Raw genomic sequence first — 18,162 nt, 5'->3', positions numbered from 1 at the left:
CAACAGTAATTAAAGAAAATATTAGTATGCCTTCACAACATGAAAATCTGGAAAGAGAGATAGTCCAGGGAGGTTTTTGAGATCTCAGAAATAATTTCTGGTTATTAAAATTCCAAACCCAAAAGGAATAAATGGTGAGGAAATCTAAAGAAAGTAAGTGGTTGCTCAATGACTTCAGACTAATTAACATATTCCAAGATAGAAAGGATATTTAACCAAGAATAGATTATAAATACTACTAATGTAGAGAAAATTCAGGATTGAGTTGAACAGAAAACTAAGAACAGCAAAATGATCTTTGAAACGTGTAGAATAAAGAATAACAGAAAGATTGAGCTATCGCTTAGATAGATAGTTAATACTGGTAATGTTTACGTCCCCTCCATCAAAATATGCTCTTCAGACTGAAAGGATAAGAGTAACCATTTTTGAAAATCTTCTTGAAGGACACAAGTGCAAAGATAATAGGGGTTCCTTCAAGTATTATAAATAACTTCAAGAGTCCTAAGTTAGAAACTAAAATAATTCCAAGGAATGAGAGAAGGGATAAAAGGTCAGAAGACTGGAAGAGGAAATGGAATTTTGATTTCCCAAACCAAGGAGTGAGAAGCATTAGAATTCCATAAACCAACAACTACCGATAGCACCATAGGGTATATGATGAATAGAGAATAGAAGAATATAGGAGAATATGGAAGAATATATAGGAGAGGAAATAAATCTATAAGTTATATGGATTTGGTAAGAACAGGGTTAGAGAAACTATTTCCTTTTCTGGTTAATAATCACAGTAGTAGAAATGTTGGACACAAATGTATGTTAACTTCCACAAGGGTCCAGCAAATTGTCTTATACCCTTTGCAAAATTCAGAAAAATTTGGTCTGGATACTGGAACGATGAATGCAGGTTGTCCTTCAATGCAGCAGGGCCCAGAAAATCTCTAGGCAGAAAGCTAGTGCCATAAAAGAGCTCATCTTAATTTGTTTTCCTTTTCTCAGAGATCATAGTCTTGTACTGCATGTTGTCCACGTGTCTGAATCTTTTTCATGTGTCTTTTGCACCTGTTTTAGTTGTTTGTAGCAGATTTACTGATCCATTACCGATAGCTCTGTTATGAGCAGCAGCGGGAGTTCTGTGTCTGAGTTTTTAAATATCTTTTTTCGTTGCGGCTATAAATGGGTCTCTATTTTCTGACTGGCTGTTGTTTGTATTTACAAAAGCTCTTGATCTCTCTGTGCTTATTTTATATCCTACTACTTTACTTATTTTTCACATTTAAATTATTTCTCTGTTGAACGCTTTGTGTTTTCCAAAATGATACACAATTACATCATCTACAGATAGATGCAGTTTTACCTCCCTTTATGTTTGTAATTGTTTCTTCTTGTCTAATTGCATTAGCTGATAGTAATAACTATAGTGTCACCCCTGTCTTCCATTCCCATTTTTGGCAGAGAAGTCTCTAGGGCATTTCACTTGAATAAGAAGATTGCCAATTTTATTTTGTTTCATGTATTTTTTACTATTTTCTCAATAGATTGTCAATTCTTTGGGGCAGGGACTATGCCGCTTATGTACTGGCCTACCATTCTTTTATCTAAACAGGTGTAGACTAAGTATCTCTCATTATGGGTTATGTTCTATGCTAGTCACTCGGCAAAACAAAACAAACATAGCTATGTCCCGTCACCATATCACACCACCTCCCCGCAAACTCTGCTGCCAAGATTAAGATCTGATGGGAAATACAGACATTACACAGCTAACACAAGCGACAGTATTAGATATTATAGGAGCCTATAAAAGAATGACCTAACCTGGTACAGGAACATCAGGTGATGCGTCCCTAAAGAAATAATATTAAAAGAAAGTCTGAAGACCAGAGACAGCTGACACTTTTTTAAGAGAAAGTTAGTATTTCTGGACAGAAGAAATAGAGTGGATCACAAGAGATGAAGTTTTGCAGTAGTTAGATAGAACTGGACTGCGGAGAGTTTAGTAAGTAAGCCCTATTCGGATTTTGGACTTTTTCCTTTCATACAGTAGCAAAATAGGAATGAAGTTTGCTTTTGTGTTCATATATGTATGTTTGGTAACTGTTCTCACTGCACTTAGAAAACGAAATTGTAGGATGCTGACTATATAAGTTACTTGTAAATGCTGTCCATTAACTTTAAACCAATGGCTTTGCCACATACAACTTGGAATTACTGTGGCAGGTAAGTTTTAACTCTGAAAGCTAAGTATTGCTTTTTTTGTAAACAAGAAATACATTCATTCTGAATTCTTTTTAAAAATTAAGGAACACAAACTTGTTAGTGTCTGTGGATTTGAATTTTCAATTGATCCAATTATTAGCTTTTTGAAAAAATTACTAAGTTGCCAGAAGCTTTGGTTTTCTCATCTCTAAAAGGAAGTATTGTTTTAAGGATGAGCTGAGGGAAGGCTTGTAAAGCACTTCAGATTTGGTGGGCACATAACTGTCAAATCTTAGCTCTATTTATTAGCTATTCTTTAAGAACATCAGTACTTAAATAAAAGCAGAAATTAATAGAACATTACAAAGCAGTAAGGATGCAGACCAGACATGTAGGCATTCTCTTAATGATGACATCTTTCTTATTCATTCGGGTGAGGAAACCACATCTTAGAAATAGTTAATTAAGGTTCATGACTAAATAAACAATAGAGTTGGGAATGATTCCTGGGACTCTGGTGCCACAGCTCCAACCACCTCCTGCTGTGGCCTCTTGTCTAAAACATTATCGCTTTTGGAGGAATTTTTCTCTTTCATTTGACTGCAGTAGAAAACTACAAAGCCATGTTTCATTTTGGAAAGAAAAATAATAAAGAGGGAAGATTGATCACCTTTGGTATTTGGTTAGTGGGACTAAAAAAAAAAAATTTAAGCCATAATACATGATTTCCTGATTTAGGTGATAATAAAATTTTTTCCTGCTTGAAAACTATTTTTTAGGAGTTCTAGTTAATTAGCTGATCCATTAGGTAATTAGCTCTTAATATATAGTGATAGAAGTAATGTATTATCAGACTAGTATGTTTTTCTAGTACCTTTTACCTCTAAAGGGGACTGCTGAGAACATCTGGCACGGCTGCATTTGAACACTGCAGTCACTAAGGACATGGTATATGTATATCCTCATATGTGTGTGATTTCTCTTGGGCACTGATGAAGGACATTAGGGAGAAAGTAATTTGATTTGGGGGAGCTGGCTGCTTATGATATCGAAATAATTATGTTACATAACTGTAATCTTTGTAAAACTACTTTTTTCGAATGGTAGTATATGTAAAGTAGCTCACTTACTTCTAGTGTTACTTAAAGGGGAGGGTGAGGATCTCTTTTGCACTGCCGGTGGGAATGCAAACTGATGCAGCCACTCTGGAAAACAGTATGGAAGTTCCTCAAAAAGAAAAAAAAAACCAGTATGGAGGTTCCTCAAAAAATTAAAAATAGAATTCACTACCGAGCAATTGCATTGCTAGATATTTATCCAAGGGATTCAGGTGTGCTGTTTTGAAGGGGTATGTGCACCCCAGTGTTTATAACAGCACTATCAACAATAGCCAAAGTATGGAAAGAGCCCAGATGTCTATTGATGCATGAATGGATAAAGAAGTTGTGTTATAGATATACAGTGGAGTATTACTCGGCAATCAAAAAGAATGAAATCTTGCCACGTCAGCTACGTGGATGGAACTAGAGGGTATTATGGTAAGCGAAATTAGAGAAAGACAAATATCATATGACTTCACTGATATGAGAGATTCAAGATACAAAACAGATGAGGGGTGTCTGGGTGGCTCAGTCAGTTAAGCGGCCGACTTCGGCTCAGGTCATGATCTCAAGGTTTGTGAGTTCAAACCCCACATCGGGCTCTTGGGCTGATAGCTTGGAGCCTGAGTCTGCTTCAGATTCTGTGTCTCCCTTTCTCTCTACCCTCCCCTGCTTACGCTTTGTCTGTCTCTCAAAAATAAATAAATGTTAAAAAAATTTTTTTTTAAATACAAAACAGATGAACATAAGGGAAGGGAAGCAAAACTAATATAAAAACAGGGAGGAGGGACAAAACATAAGAGACTTTTAAATATAGAGAACAAGCAGAGGGTTGTGGGAGGGGGGTGGGCTAAATGGGTAAGGGGCGTAAAGGAATCTACTCCTGAAATCATTGTTGCACTATATGCTAACTAACTTGGATGCAAATTAAAAAATAAATAAAGGAACTAAAAAAATATTTTTTAAGGGAGAGAGGCATCTGGGTGGCTCAGTCATTTGACCATCTGATTCTTCAGCCCAGATCATGATCCCAGGGTCCTGAGATCAAGCCCTACGTCAGGCTCCACACCGAGCCTGGAACCTGCTTGAGATTCTCTCTTCCCCTCTGCCCCTCTCCCCTGCTTGCACTATCTCTAAAATAAAATAAAATAAAGTAAAGTAAAATAAAATAAAATAAAATAAAATAAGATAGTTATTTGATGTTAACAGAAATAATCGATTTTTTTTTAAACTTCTAAATGGGATTTTTTTCAAGATAGAGGAAATGTATGAGAAATTAGTGTAAAGCAGTGTCATGTTTTATGCTTTCATGTATTATCAGTTTTTAAATCATGAATAATGTTTATGAAATTATAATATTTTATAATATCTTAAACTTTATCAGACTTCCGTTTCTTTAGAATGGTGGGAAATGAACTATATTCTCTTCACCTGTGTTTTTAGTAATATTAACAGAATTTTTAAAGAAATCCACACATGTTACAACAGACTCAGCCAATGCTGTAGAACAGAACCCCTGTCTTTCTCTTTAATTCCAGTCCCAGGGGCTTGCTTCCACAATTTATTTATACCCCTAGACTCTTTACCATATATATATGTATATAAGCATATGATATACATATGTATATATACTTATATATACATTTAGCTCTACATACATCATTTCTAGTTAAAATTAGATCATATTTCTAATCAGATCATATTTTATTCTTACTCTGAAACATATAACTTAATGTGCATATCTTTCCAAGTTAGTACATATAGAATAAATTCAGTTTATTGAATATTTTTATAAGGTTATATATTAGTTTATTCATTTGCATGCTGATAGAGATTCAAATTTTTTTTTCCCTGTTTTAGAGAATTGTATTAAGCTTTATGAGATGGGTATTATTGTCTCCATTTTAGAGAAGAAGTTAAGACCCACGGAGGTTAGGTAACTTGGCCTAAATTGCACAGCAAGTAAGTGGTAGGGCTGCTATTAGAACCTTAGCGATCCAGTTCAGAATCCAGTCTTAAGTGCTACTGTTAGGCCCAAGATTTCATTATCATCCCCAAAAACCAGAGACCGCCAGGGAGACCGAGTCACGCATGCAAAAGCAAAGGGCATTTATTATTACGGGATTAGGCTCGCCAGGCCTAAATTCAGGCTCACAGACTTTACCAGTGCAGTGGATCTGTGCTGAGAGCCCTGAACAAAGGTGGGGTAGGGTCTTTATGGGGTTTGGGAAGGGGGAGTTACAGGAAATTGTGACACAGGTAGTGATCCAATCACTGTCGCCTATTATTATTGGCAGTAGAGTATTGACCAATTACAGAGTGGACCCAGGACCCTCACGTAGAGTGTGACTAGCCTTAAGCAATAGGTGATTATCTATAGCTTCTATCTTTAGGCCTGCCCTTAGAAATGTTAAAGGTGTTAGCTGGCCTTTCCTGATTGGGTCTTACAAGGGTGGTCCCTCCTGCCTTGGCAACATGTGCCCTTCTATTGTCTGATGATTCTGAGAAACAACACCTAGGCCTCTAAGCTCAGAGGGAAACTTGAAGCCTGTCATGGAGTCAATTTGATTCAGACCTGTGTCCTTACACTCCATTATGTGACTCTTTTCTTTCTGCCTATCCTTGGTCTATCTACTGAATTGGGGGAGAAAAATCAATGTATGAAATATATTTAATATTAAAACTCTCCTGAGAATAATTTAATATGCTACCTTAAGGATATTGGAAACCACAGGGTCACAGATGACACAGTTATAATTTGTGGTTGTATCTAATATACAAGTAGAAGGTCTGAATCGTGCTACTCAAATGTTAATGTATACACACAGCCCTCTGGGAGTGGGGGAGCATCTTGTGAAAATGTGCCTTCTGACTCCGTAATCTGGGGTGGGGCCTGAGACTGCATTTCTAAAAAGTTCCTGCTGACACCAGTATTGCTGATCTGTTTGTGAGCAGCAAAACTTTAGGCAGTTTATACAGACCTTTGGCAACTCTTGTTGGTTTTATTGAATCTGTTTTTATATCATTTTATGGTACCAAATTTTGTAAGTTTTAAGTGTCAAAGAAATAGGTGGGGGTTTCTAGTTTCAATTCTATGTCTGTAGCACTTAACATTGCTGGGAAAAATAAATTGTGGTTTCTGTAGTATTAATGTACAATACTTAAATAACTATAGTCAGATTTATTTATGTACTAAATACAGCTTACAAACCTTTGTCACCATTTCCATTGTATCATTTTTAATGGAGGGAAACATTTATTTTCATTTTGAAGGCTATCACTGTAGTTGAACTAAAAGGTTGTTTTCTGGCTATTATTTTCTTCTTTGGTAATAGCATAATTTACACAATTACAAAAGTGAATGCTTGTTCAGTGCTATGCGCCGCACACTGTATCAAGTGCTTAATTGGCATGATTTGACTTCATCATCATGACCTCCCTCATTGATTCATTCATCAGCTCTTCAAGCACCTGCTCTGTTCCAGGATCTGTGCATGCAATGGTGAGCCAAATAAACACAGATTCTGCTCTCCTGGAGCCTAGTGGTTTGGGAGGTGCTATACAATAATCAGACAATCACAGAAATGTGATGGTTGTAAAAGACAAGTCATTAATTACTATGCTTGCCATTCTCTCTACTCTTTCAACCGTCAGAGAGAAGTCTGCCTTAGCCTCTAACCTTCTCCCACCTAGCTTCCTCCCCTGGCCCACTGCAAGAATTCTTTCTCTGCCAGCCGGATTCCTGAGCTGTTGTGATGCCAGATCGACTTAGTGCTTAGAGAGAGACTAAACTTTACAAGTAAAGATGAGCAATTTGTACAAGAAAAAAAAGAATACCTGAAGGGACACTGTTTACATTAATCGAAGGAGTAAATATCCTCAGCGCTTTAAATGGGAGCTTGCGGTGACCTTCAGTAACTTATTTCAGTTATTTTAATGCTTCCATGTGCCCAACTTTGTGGTAAGAAGTATAGGAAATCAGCAGATACCGAAATAGGATGTAATTCAGTCCCTACTCTTAAGACCACTAGAATTGTTGATGAGAAGAAAGATTTAGAAGACAATGCAAGACATTATTATTTTTTAAGTACCAACATGTATGACCCTTAAGCAGCAAGCATATTGTGGACTAATTGAGCATGTTCTTGGTAGAATGCTGTTTTGAAGAAGTATGTGATTTTCTTTTCTAATAATAGTTCTGAGTTCTCTTTTGACAGAGATTTTTTTTTATATTAATTAGATCTATACATTTCATCTTCCTATATATAATACTACATTGTTGTGATTTCCAAAATGTTATTATCCCTGCTGTTGTTATAATTTGGGACTTCATTGTATTGTTTTGAAGATTAAACTAAGAGATTTTAGTTCTTGAATACTACAAGTAGCTCTGTGTAGTTTTTCTTTTAGAGGGAGAATCTGAAGAAAACTTTATAAATTTTATCTTGGAAATTAGTTTATTATTATGTTTAATTTTAGGAAATGGTGCTCTTGCAGAACATTCTGAAAATGTGCATATTTCAGGAGTGTCAACTGGTAAGTCATTTTTTTGTAATGTTTAAATTTCATGCATGACTTATATGGTAAATATTGAAAGCCACCTGGTATCTTACAAAGTGATATTTGGCTATAAAAATTATTACTGCTTTTTGCAGCATGTAATAAGGAATGAAGTAACTGGAACATGGAGAAATTCTCAGAAGATAAAATTGATACTTGCATGCCCATGGATTGATTAGACTCTTCCAAACAGATGGCATAATTATTTTTTCTTATAAACACTGAACCAAAAAAAAAAGTTAGCTCAACTTGAATTTTTCTTTCCATACAAAGTTATATGAAATGAAATTTATTAAAATGTAACTTTGAATGCTATTTCCAGTATTAGAGCCTTAGCGAAGCATTTTTTTATTGGAGCACTGCTGTACATAAAAAAAATTGTTGCTCTTGGGTGCACAATTTATGTTCTTAGAAAGCAACCCAACAACATAAATTTGTATCCATGATATTCAGAAACTTGTTGTAAATGCATTTCTTCCCACTCACCTAAGCTTTTATAACTTAATAATTACATAAAGGCCTATTACTATTGTAATTTTCATTTTTAACATGACTTCCACAGCTTTGCTTCCATTTTTGCTGGGTCAACTATATAATTACTTAGGAGAGCAAAATGTTTTATTTTTGCATTTACTGAAATAGAATTTCTTACCATTGTATTAATTATATTATTATTTCGCTTTAGTCTTGGTAAGTTTTAGGTGCTTAAAAAAATTACATTTTGTATATTTATCAATCTGCTGGTTGATTTCTTCATGTCATCTTGTACTTTGGTTATTTTTTCCTCTCATGAAGTAAAACTGAGAGTTTCCTCTTTTGTTTTATGTCTGGTTTTATATTCAGAAACCTTAAATAGACTTCACAAAAACTCTTAAGAGTTAGTTTGCAGAGCTAAACGCATTGACAAGTGTGGTTTTCTGAAAAATGGAGGCAAGTACCTTAGTTTGTTTCACTGTTCTCTTGTCTTCTAGTTCTGTTTGATTTTGTACACATCAAGCAAAAATAGCTTATTTAAAAAATGACTTCAGGGGTGCCTGGGTGGCTCAGTCAGTTAAGTGTCCGGCTTCGGCTCAGGTCACGATCTCACGGTTCGTGGGTTCGAGCCCAGCATCGGGCTCTGTGCTGACAGCTAGCTCGGAGCCTGGAGCCCGCTTCAGATTCTGTGTCTCCCTCTCTCTCTGACCCTCCCCTGCTCACACTGTCTCTGTCTCTCAAAAATAAATAAAAAACCACAAAAAAAAATGACTTCAGTTTTCTCCCATTTTCTATTTTGAAGAGCTAATGAGAATTACGATTATATTTCCAAGTTGTCACTATGAAGATTGTGTACAAACATTTTAATTTACACAATCAAATGATCTTGTCTAATTCAGTGATTTTCAAAATTTTTGGTCTAGGGACTCTGTAAGCTTTTAAAACATTGAGAACCATGTTAATCTGCCTGGGCCCCCATAACAAAATACTGCAGACTGAGTGGCATATGTAACAGATACATTTATTTTCTTATAGTTCCAGAAGCTACAAGTTTAAGACCAAGGAGCTAGCAGCTTTAGTTTCTGGTGAAATTTCTCTTCCTCGCTTACAAATGGCCACCTTCTTGCTGTGTCCTCACATTGGTCTTCCATCTGTGTGCAGAGAGGTCCCTAGTGTCCCTTCTTCTTTTTTTTTTTAAACGTTTATTTATTTTTGAGAGACAGAGAGAGACTGAGCATGAGCTGGGGAGGGGCAGAGAGAGACGGAGTCACAGAATCTGAAACAGGCTCCAGGCTCTGAGCACAGAGTCCGATGTGGGGCTCGAGTTCATGGATCACACGATCATGATCTGAGCTGAAGTCAGACATTTAACCAACTGAACCACCCAGGGGCCCCTCTCTTCCTCTTTTTGTAAGGAGCCTGATTCCTATAGGATTAGATTCCACCCATATGACCTCATTTAACTTCATTTTACTTCCTTAAAGGCTCTATTTCCAAATAGAGACACACTGTACTTCAAAAGATGAGTTTGAAGGGGGATCCAGTTCAGTCTGTAACAAAGACTTCAAAAAAATTTTTATGTAGGTTCTCGCTATTGATATTTACTGTATTTGTAACTACAACTGAGAAGTTGTTTTAAAATGCAATAATTTATTAGGTGATAACAGTAATGAATTTATTGCATGTTTACATTAATAAAATAATTTTATAAAAAATTATTTTTTCAAAACAACATCAATTGAAGAATGGCTTGTTTTATAATTTTGCAGAGTTTTTAAATAGCTTAAGAGAATATAGCTGGATCCTCAGCAGTGTTTCTGCCTTCAGTCTTTTGTAATATGTTATTTTGTTTGACATACATAAAGACAATCCAGTCTCACACTGGTGTGTAATTGGTAAAAGGAGTATTTTATTTATTTATTTATTTATTTATTTTAATGTTTATTTTTGAGAGAGAGACAGAGTGTGAGCAGTGGAGGGGCAGAGAAGGAGGGAGACACAGAATCTGAAGGAGGCTCCAAGCTCTGAGCTGTCAGCACAGAGCCCGACGTGGGGCTGGAACTCAACAAACCATGAGATCATGACCTGAACTGAAGTCAGACGCTAACTGACTCAGGCACCCAGGCACCCAGACACCCCAAAAGGAGGAATATTTTAATAGCCTTTTCAGATAATTGTGAATACTCTTCTTTGCTATTATGCCAAAATCCAACAATTTGTAGTTCAAAGTTGGTTTTGAGTGGAATCTGAAACCAATTTAGTGAACTCTTTATTCTCTGTCACATAAAAACCCAGTTGGCCTTTCTTGCCCTTGGGATGGGATTTTTTTCCCCCATGTATCATTTTGTAATAGTAAATTACAAGTATATGTAAATTTACAGTATAATTTGCAGTAATTTACAAAATAATGGCTTTTTGAGTTATGCAGATTTATATGGAGTATGTGAGCTATGGAGATTTGAACAGAATCAGTATTAGGCTCAGAATGTTGCTTTAACTTATCAAGGTTAGATTCCACTTAAAAATTTTTATGCTTGCTTGAAATTCGACCACAAAGCTACCAAGCTTTGATATTTGTTGCACATCAAAATTACCCTTAAATAGATTACTATTTTTTTTAAAAAATTCAGTTTAAAAATTCAACATTTAGAAAATATAGTTTTGCATGTATTTATCTTGTTTATTTTCTTTAATCTTGTTTATTTTCTTCTTCTGTATTTGTTTCAGACATACATATATTTAGAAATGTGTATTCATTTGCTAGGCCCTGTCATAAAAAGTACCATAAGCCAGGTGACTTTATAGGTTTATTTTCTCATAAGTCTGGAGGCTAAAATATGAGATCAGTGTGTTGGTAGGCTTGGTTTCTTGAGACCTCTCTCTTTGGCTTGCAGGTGTCCATTTCCTCTGTTTTTCTTCACGTGGTCTTCCCTCTGTGTATCCATGTGCTAATCTCTTCTTGTAAGGACACCGGTCATATTGGACCAGTCATGAGGGCCCACCCATATGACCTCGCTTTAGTTTAATTACCTCTTTAAAGATTCTGTCTCCAAACCCACTCACATTCTGAGGTACTAGATAGAGGTTAGGACTTTAACATAGGAGTTTGGGGAGGGTAATACAATTCAGCCCATAGCAAAATGTGTACTCTAATGAAATGTTGATGCATCAATAAAATGCTCAATTTCAGAGGTCAATGAAACCTTATTAATTTATTATTTTTCCTGAAGGTTATTCTTATAAAATATTTCTTCTATGGAAAGAGAATAATATGAGATCTAGTCCAGTTATACCATTAAAAAATATAAATGGATGCTGTCTCAGAAAGGTGCTCTCAGATACAGATTCATTGTGGTTTTGTTCTGGTCAGTATGCGGATATAGAAGATGTAATACTTGGTATAGTATAAGCTCTCTGAATTCTCTGCATCTCTAGTTAAAATGGGCGTCATTTCAGTGCTGGCCTAAACAGAGGACCAGCCTTTGGAAGAATCTCTAAATGCAGGACTTGCTTTCTCTTGAGGCCAGCAAGCAGCACAAGTGGCTTCCGCTTCGCACCTGCTCTCTTACCACCTCTGCTCCTCTCTTTGAAGGTGCTTGTGCTCTCGTCCAGCCCAGTCAGTCTGTGCTTCTTGGAAGTTGTACTGACAATTTTAGAAATAATTTTAACTTGCCTACAGTCAGTTTTCCATGTAATTTATTGTCTAAATCAGGACACTTTCAAAGTGAAAGGGTACACTATTTTTATTCTTCTGGCACTACAGACAAAACCAGGACTGTCTCCATGCAGGATATAAGGTCACTCGGTATGTGGGGTACCTGGGTGGCTCAGTTGGTTAAGCATCACACTCTTGATTTCAGCTCAGGTCATGATCTCATGGTTAGTGAGATCAAGCCCCACGTTGGGCTCTGGGCTGACAGTGTGGAGCCTGCTTGGGATTCCCTCTCTCTCTGTCTCTCGCTCTCTCTCTCTCTCTCTCTCTCTCTCTCTCTCTCTCTGTCCCACCTTTCTCCACTTGCTTTGTCTCAAAATAAACAATTTTTTCAAAAGTCACCCTATGTGTAATGAATTACATTTCATTTAGCATATATTAAAGCACCTGATGTGACTCTTGTGCCAAGAAGGGTGGGAATGAGAAATTAGTAAAATATTCTTATCTCAGGGAACTTATTTAACAGAGGAATTAGACATGCACAAAAATGCATCTGGAATGTTGTCTTAATAGTAAATCCTATAGTGAATAATAACAATTTAATTGAGATAATGAATTTATGAAAAACCCATTTATAATATATAGTGAGGAGTAAATGATAGTATTTTTCTTATTTCATTGTGAGTAGCACTAAGTACTGGGTTTTATTAATTCATGTGAATTTTGAGAATTCATGTGAATTATAGGAATAATTAATTTCTAATTGACAATATATTTTTGGTTCTTATGCTTTAGGATAATTTGTTTCTATTTCTAATAGTTCTGTTCATTTTTGTTTTCCTCCTCCTCAAATCTTTACTGAGAGAGAAGTCTCTGTCCTTTTGCTGGTTCTTACATCACAAATATTGGCATAAGAAAATATAAATTATGAAAAAGTACATTTTGAGTGATTTTAAAATGGGGAAGCATTACTGGATAAAATTTTATTTTCTATACATGTTTTATTTAGAATTTTTCATAGTCCAGAATTTTAAGTCTGCTTTCATATATACAGTAGAGGAAGGAGAATGACAAATGGTATTTTTGTAAATCTAATAATATGTGAAAATCACGAAATTATATGAACTCCCAAGTAATTTAATTGTATATGTTGATAGAATAGAAAAGCTAGTTCAGTGTTCTTTTTTAAAAGTGTCTAAATCAAATGTCTCCTGTTCTCCCTTAAATGTCTAAATTTTTAAAACAGCTAGGTTACTGCCCATCTGCATAGAATGAAACATTTCTTAGGTGAGATTGATTTATAACAAGATCTTTGTATAAGTTAAACCAGGCTATCTGACATTTTAAATTTATCTGCTTTAAACTAAGTTTTACTCTGTGATCTGTAATATTTATTTCAATCAGAATAATTCTGCCAATAATTTGATTATGCCCTCCCTATTCTTTTTTTTTTTAATGTTTTTTATTTATTTTTGAGAGACAGAGAGACAGTTCGAGCATGAGAGGGTCAGAGAGAGAGGGAGACACGGAATCCGAAGCAGGCTCCAGGCTCTGAGCTGTCAGCACAGAGCCTGATGTGGGGCTTGAACCCAGGAACTGGTGAGATCATGACCTGAGCCGAAGCCAGATGCTTAAACGATTGAGCCACCCAGGCGCCTCAACCCTCTCTATTCTTAATTGCTTTCAAATCAAGGTTTTTCCTTGTTTTCACAAATTTTACTTATTTATTATGCAAGGTTCATTAAACATTTTCAAAAACATGGAAAAAGAGCAAGAAGATTAAGGTCACCCATTAACCCTGCATTATTACTATAACCAATAATAGTATTTTATTTCATCTGTTTTTTTATATATACCTTAAAAATAATTGTGTATGCATTTGAATTATAACTAATTTTGTTTCCTGTCCTTTCTGTTTAACATTTTATAGAATACATTTTTTCACAACCATTATTTTAATACCTGTATAACATTCCCATTCGGTGGCTATGTTGTAATGTTCTTAAACATATCAATGGATTGTTTCCAATGATTTTTTCCTAGTCTGGGTCATGGTGCAACGGATATACTAACATTTATAGTCTTTTTATTTCTAAGACTTTTTTTAGCATAGATATCTAGAAGTGAAATTAGTGTAGCAAAGATCATAAATAATTTAATTTAGAAACCTTTAGACAGATTGCTTTCAAAAATGAGTATACCAATTTACACAGCTGTCCGCAGTATACGAGAACTTGTCCTGGGTATGATCATGTTTTTTTCTTTAAACTTTTTTCTTACTATATTTCTTTTAAAGTCCCAACATTTGTGTTCCCCAGACTGTTCGGAAATCTAATTGTTTACTTCTCTTTTTGATTCATGGCTGAGAGTTGCGGCATGGCATAGAATGAGTGAATGAGGTTGGCTTTTTTTATGGTTAGGCAAAACTACCCTGAAGTTTAAAGAAGATTTTCTGGTTGCTAATAGGAACCGATGTTGGCTCTTGCTGCTTTCTCAAACGGAACGTTTTTACATATGAGGATTAACACATTATTCCCAAGTCACTAGTGATGCAGCTTCTAAATGGCTACCTTACAACATCTGTAGCTGAGGTTCGCTTTATCTTGAGTCTACTTTACATTTAACTCGGAATTTTTTTGTCCCGCATTTCTGGGAGTGAGAAAGAGAATATCTATTTAGGAAATTTCTTCTTTAATCCTTAATCAAATTAGCTGGATTGCCAGAGTATATAAAATAGACTTCAAATAGTTTTTAAGTATTGTTCTCCCTTTATTTTGTCAGAATTTTTCTTCTATTCAAGTCATTACCTTTGTGTTTGTATATTTGCATTTTATAGTTCCTATTATAGTACTCAGAGGCCTAGCATACTGCTAATCCTATAACCATTTTAAAACAAATAAATAGTTATGGCCTTTTTAATTAGGATATATTATTTTCTGAATTGCAGTTATTTTGCCTACTAACTAATTAGTAATATTTTGCGTTAGTGTTAGGGCACTGTAGTTGTATGGCTTTTGTTTTTAGCCACCATTTGGGGCTTAAATACTATTAATGTAGTATTTTGGAGTTTCCCCAGAAGAACATCCAGTCTGAGAACACTTTTGTTATACTAGAATTTTCAGATCTTCTGGAAGGAAATAAAGCCTAAAGTCTAATTATTTGATAGCAGTTTACAATTATTTTAGAGAATATAGAGAAATTGTATGAATAAAGCAGCAGGTGTAAGTGGTCCTTTGTGCCTTTCATTTGTGATTTTAATATTATTTTCAATTATTCAAGCAAATACTGGACCTCCTCCAAAACTTACTAAAAAGAATTTCACCAGTTCTTTTGACCAATATTATATGGTGGGTCTTTTATCCATGTTTCAAATGGAGAAAGGAAAGAAAGTTTGTTATATTTTAGGTGATACTGAACTCATTAGAGTTTTTAGGATTTCAGAATATAAAAAAATAGAACTTAATGTGAACCCAGGAAACTGTCTTTCAAATGAATAAAGTGAGTAGAGAATATAAGAGAGAGTTCATTTTTGCAAAAAAATTCACATGGTTTAAGATACTGTTAATTTTTAAAAGCATTGTCTGCCTTCAGAGAATTTCTTTATGAGATGCTTAAGCTTCTGGAGTAGAGCATTCCTTAAATCTTTTAGAAAAAGTAATGGTGGTATTATAACTTTATGTATTGTACTTTTATATGTAGCATTACATAGTATATAATTAAATATTATTTATGATGTTTTATTATACAATAATTTATATGAAGCATAATTCTATATTATATAATCATGATATTTCATGTATTGCCTTGTCTTTATTGAACAATTGCATATTTATAGCAAAATTACTACATAGTACAATTTTATATTATATTATATTATTATAGGAAACGGTGTTAAAACAGTAAGTGTGAGCACTAGAACCATAGACAGAACAGGTTGTAACATGACTGAAGTGTGTGAGGCTTAGATGATGGAAGTGAAGCTCACCCACTCGAGCGAGTGGGCCAGATCTCGTGAAGGTGTAACACGTTGCATTCAAACGCTTGACGTTTTCTTTTCTATCCTGAAACTTTGAGAATAATTCTTTTCTACTTTGAGAATAATTCTTCAGAGTGTGATAGCATGTGAATTATTTGTGATTTTGCTAAAATGTGATTGTGCAGCTGTTGTGCAAGAGCCAGTCACTTGGCGGATGAGCAAACTGGACTTTGGATTTCAGTTGACTAATAGCTCCGTAAAAGTTAGGGGTGGTGTGATCGTAAACTGCAGTCCTGGAACAAAGTAGATGGTGTTCTTCTTTATTCCTCTCTTAAACATAGTCCAGGTAGTATATTTATTTCTGGGTGTCACTCCTGACAAGACACTAAGAGTAGGACACTCCTGGAAAATGGTGTGAGTGTATTTAATAGCCGTGTCAAAGCTGAGAGAGACCCGGGCTTAGAAGATCATGCGCATTGAAGGCCAAATATATATTTGCTCAGGTGCTGATTTCTATTGTGCTTCTTCTATTTTTCTAGCAAGAATCACGGTAAACTTCAAAATTAATGTTATTTCCCATTCAAGAAATAGAAGTAGGCGCTTGCTTAGCATTTTACTCTTTTGTAGTACTTGAAATTGGGAAATGTAGGTACCAGATCAGTAGTTTTTATGCCTGCACAGGAGAAAATTGCACTTTTATGGCCTTAAGAAAAGGTATAAAAGTTTGAATCTTCTCCATTTACCTTATCTTATGCTTTGCTAGCAAAATTCAAAATTACTCGTACTACTTAGAAATTTTAGGATAAAACTACTTGGATAGTTCTATTAAGGGGACTCTCCTTATCTTACTCATATTGTGCTATGACCCTATTGGAACTGGAAAAACTGTATAGGTTTTTCCCCCTATTTTTCCTCCTTTTTCCATATTTTGTGCCTCTTTTGACTTTTAAAAAGATATATATATATTTTACTGCCAAGTGACCCTTGATCATTGTTTGTTCATTTGTTCTGGACATTAGTGACCTTCAAGAAACTAAGGAGCTGAAGACCACATGAACTATTTTGGTCCTCAAAAAACATTATTTAAACTAATAGGAATAAATACATTGCTGCATTCATTTCTAAGTATCTCTGCTAATGCAAAGGAATAGTCATTGAATTATAAGTAGCTGGCTGTAGGATTTCTTGCTTGCAGTAGAAACATGTGATTTCTGGTAATAGGTTTGAAAATAATGGTCATCCTGAGTGTAAGTGATAGATTGATACAAACTTTTCTGCCTGTACTGATTCTTACCTTTCAAAATTTTTAATGTTTTGTTTATTTTTGAGAGACAGAGAGACACAGCATGAGCAGGGGAAGGTCAGAGAGAGGGAGACACAGAATCCAAAGACAGGCTCCAGGCTCTGAGCTGGCTGTCAGCGCAGAGCCCGATACAGGGGCTCAAACCCACGAACCGTGAGATCATGACCTGAGCCGAAGTCGGACGCTTAACCAACTGAGCCACCCAGTGCCCCTGATTCTTACCTTTCAAATGACAGTTTAATCCTTCCCATCTTAGACTAGTAAATATTATATGGGGATGCTAGTAATTGTTTCCATAAAAAAATAGAGAAGTTCCATTTTCTTTCTGAAAACATTGGAATAAAGTGTGAAGTAATTCTAAGGGAGTTTTACCCATGTCCAGTCTCTGCCTCCTTCCAGCTCTGTCCATCCTCAGTGTGTTGACTCTCCTGAAATTTCTGGTATGCGAGAGCTCAGCTCAGATACAAAGTATTCAAGGAGTCCGGGCAACAAAAGGTCAAAGAAATAAAACCACTGAGATGGGCAACACAGCCAGTCAAGTTTTAAGAAGAGAACTTTCAAAGTGAAGTCATTTCTTCCTAACCATGGGCTCCTCACCATCGTCTTCTGGCGAGGTTGCAAGGGCTTAGCTGTGTCCCATGGGACCATCTGACAAGAGAGGGGGCCCCTCTGGTCCTTCATTCATTGGCAGATTCTGGCGCTCACCCTCTACTTGCCTGATACTTGCCTCCGTGGCCCAGACTTCCTGCTCAGCGTGCTTGCTTCCTATACTCTGTCCAACATTAAGAATATCATCTTCCATTAGTTCCCCAGCCTTCCCTGCTTTTCCCCTTCTCTGTTCCTCTTTCCCAAAATAGCTCCTTCAGCCTTCACCACATCCTCTTACTGCTGTTTTATA

General features: G+C 35.7%; 1 protein-coding gene across 3 annotated transcripts in view; it reads left to right on the top strand.

Annotated features, from left to right (window-relative positions):
- LRP12 (LDL receptor related protein 12) overlaps positions 1 to 18,162 on the top strand; it is a 73,383-nt gene that overhangs the window by 27,328 nt on the left and 27,893 nt on the right. For 2 of the 3 annotated variants that reach the window (XM_029923792.1, XM_029923791.1), the window contains exon 2: positions 7,779 to 7,835. The exons of the other annotated variant lie outside the window; for it this stretch is intronic. In XM_029923792.1, coding sequence (XP_029779652.1) covers positions 7,779 to 7,835 — 57 coding nt within the window. The remainder of the gene's footprint in view (positions 1 to 7,778; positions 7,836 to 18,162) is intronic. 3 annotated transcript variants of the gene reach the window in all.

The sequence above is a fragment of the Suricata suricatta genome, chromosome 15 (genome assembly GCF_006229205.1).
Source record: "Suricata suricatta isolate VVHF042 chromosome 15, meerkat_22Aug2017_6uvM2_HiC, whole genome shotgun sequence".
In the NCBI taxonomy this organism is placed as follows: domain Eukaryota; kingdom Metazoa; phylum Chordata; class Mammalia; order Carnivora; family Herpestidae; genus Suricata; species Suricata suricatta.
This window is presented reverse-complemented; position numbering and strand designations above follow the sequence as displayed.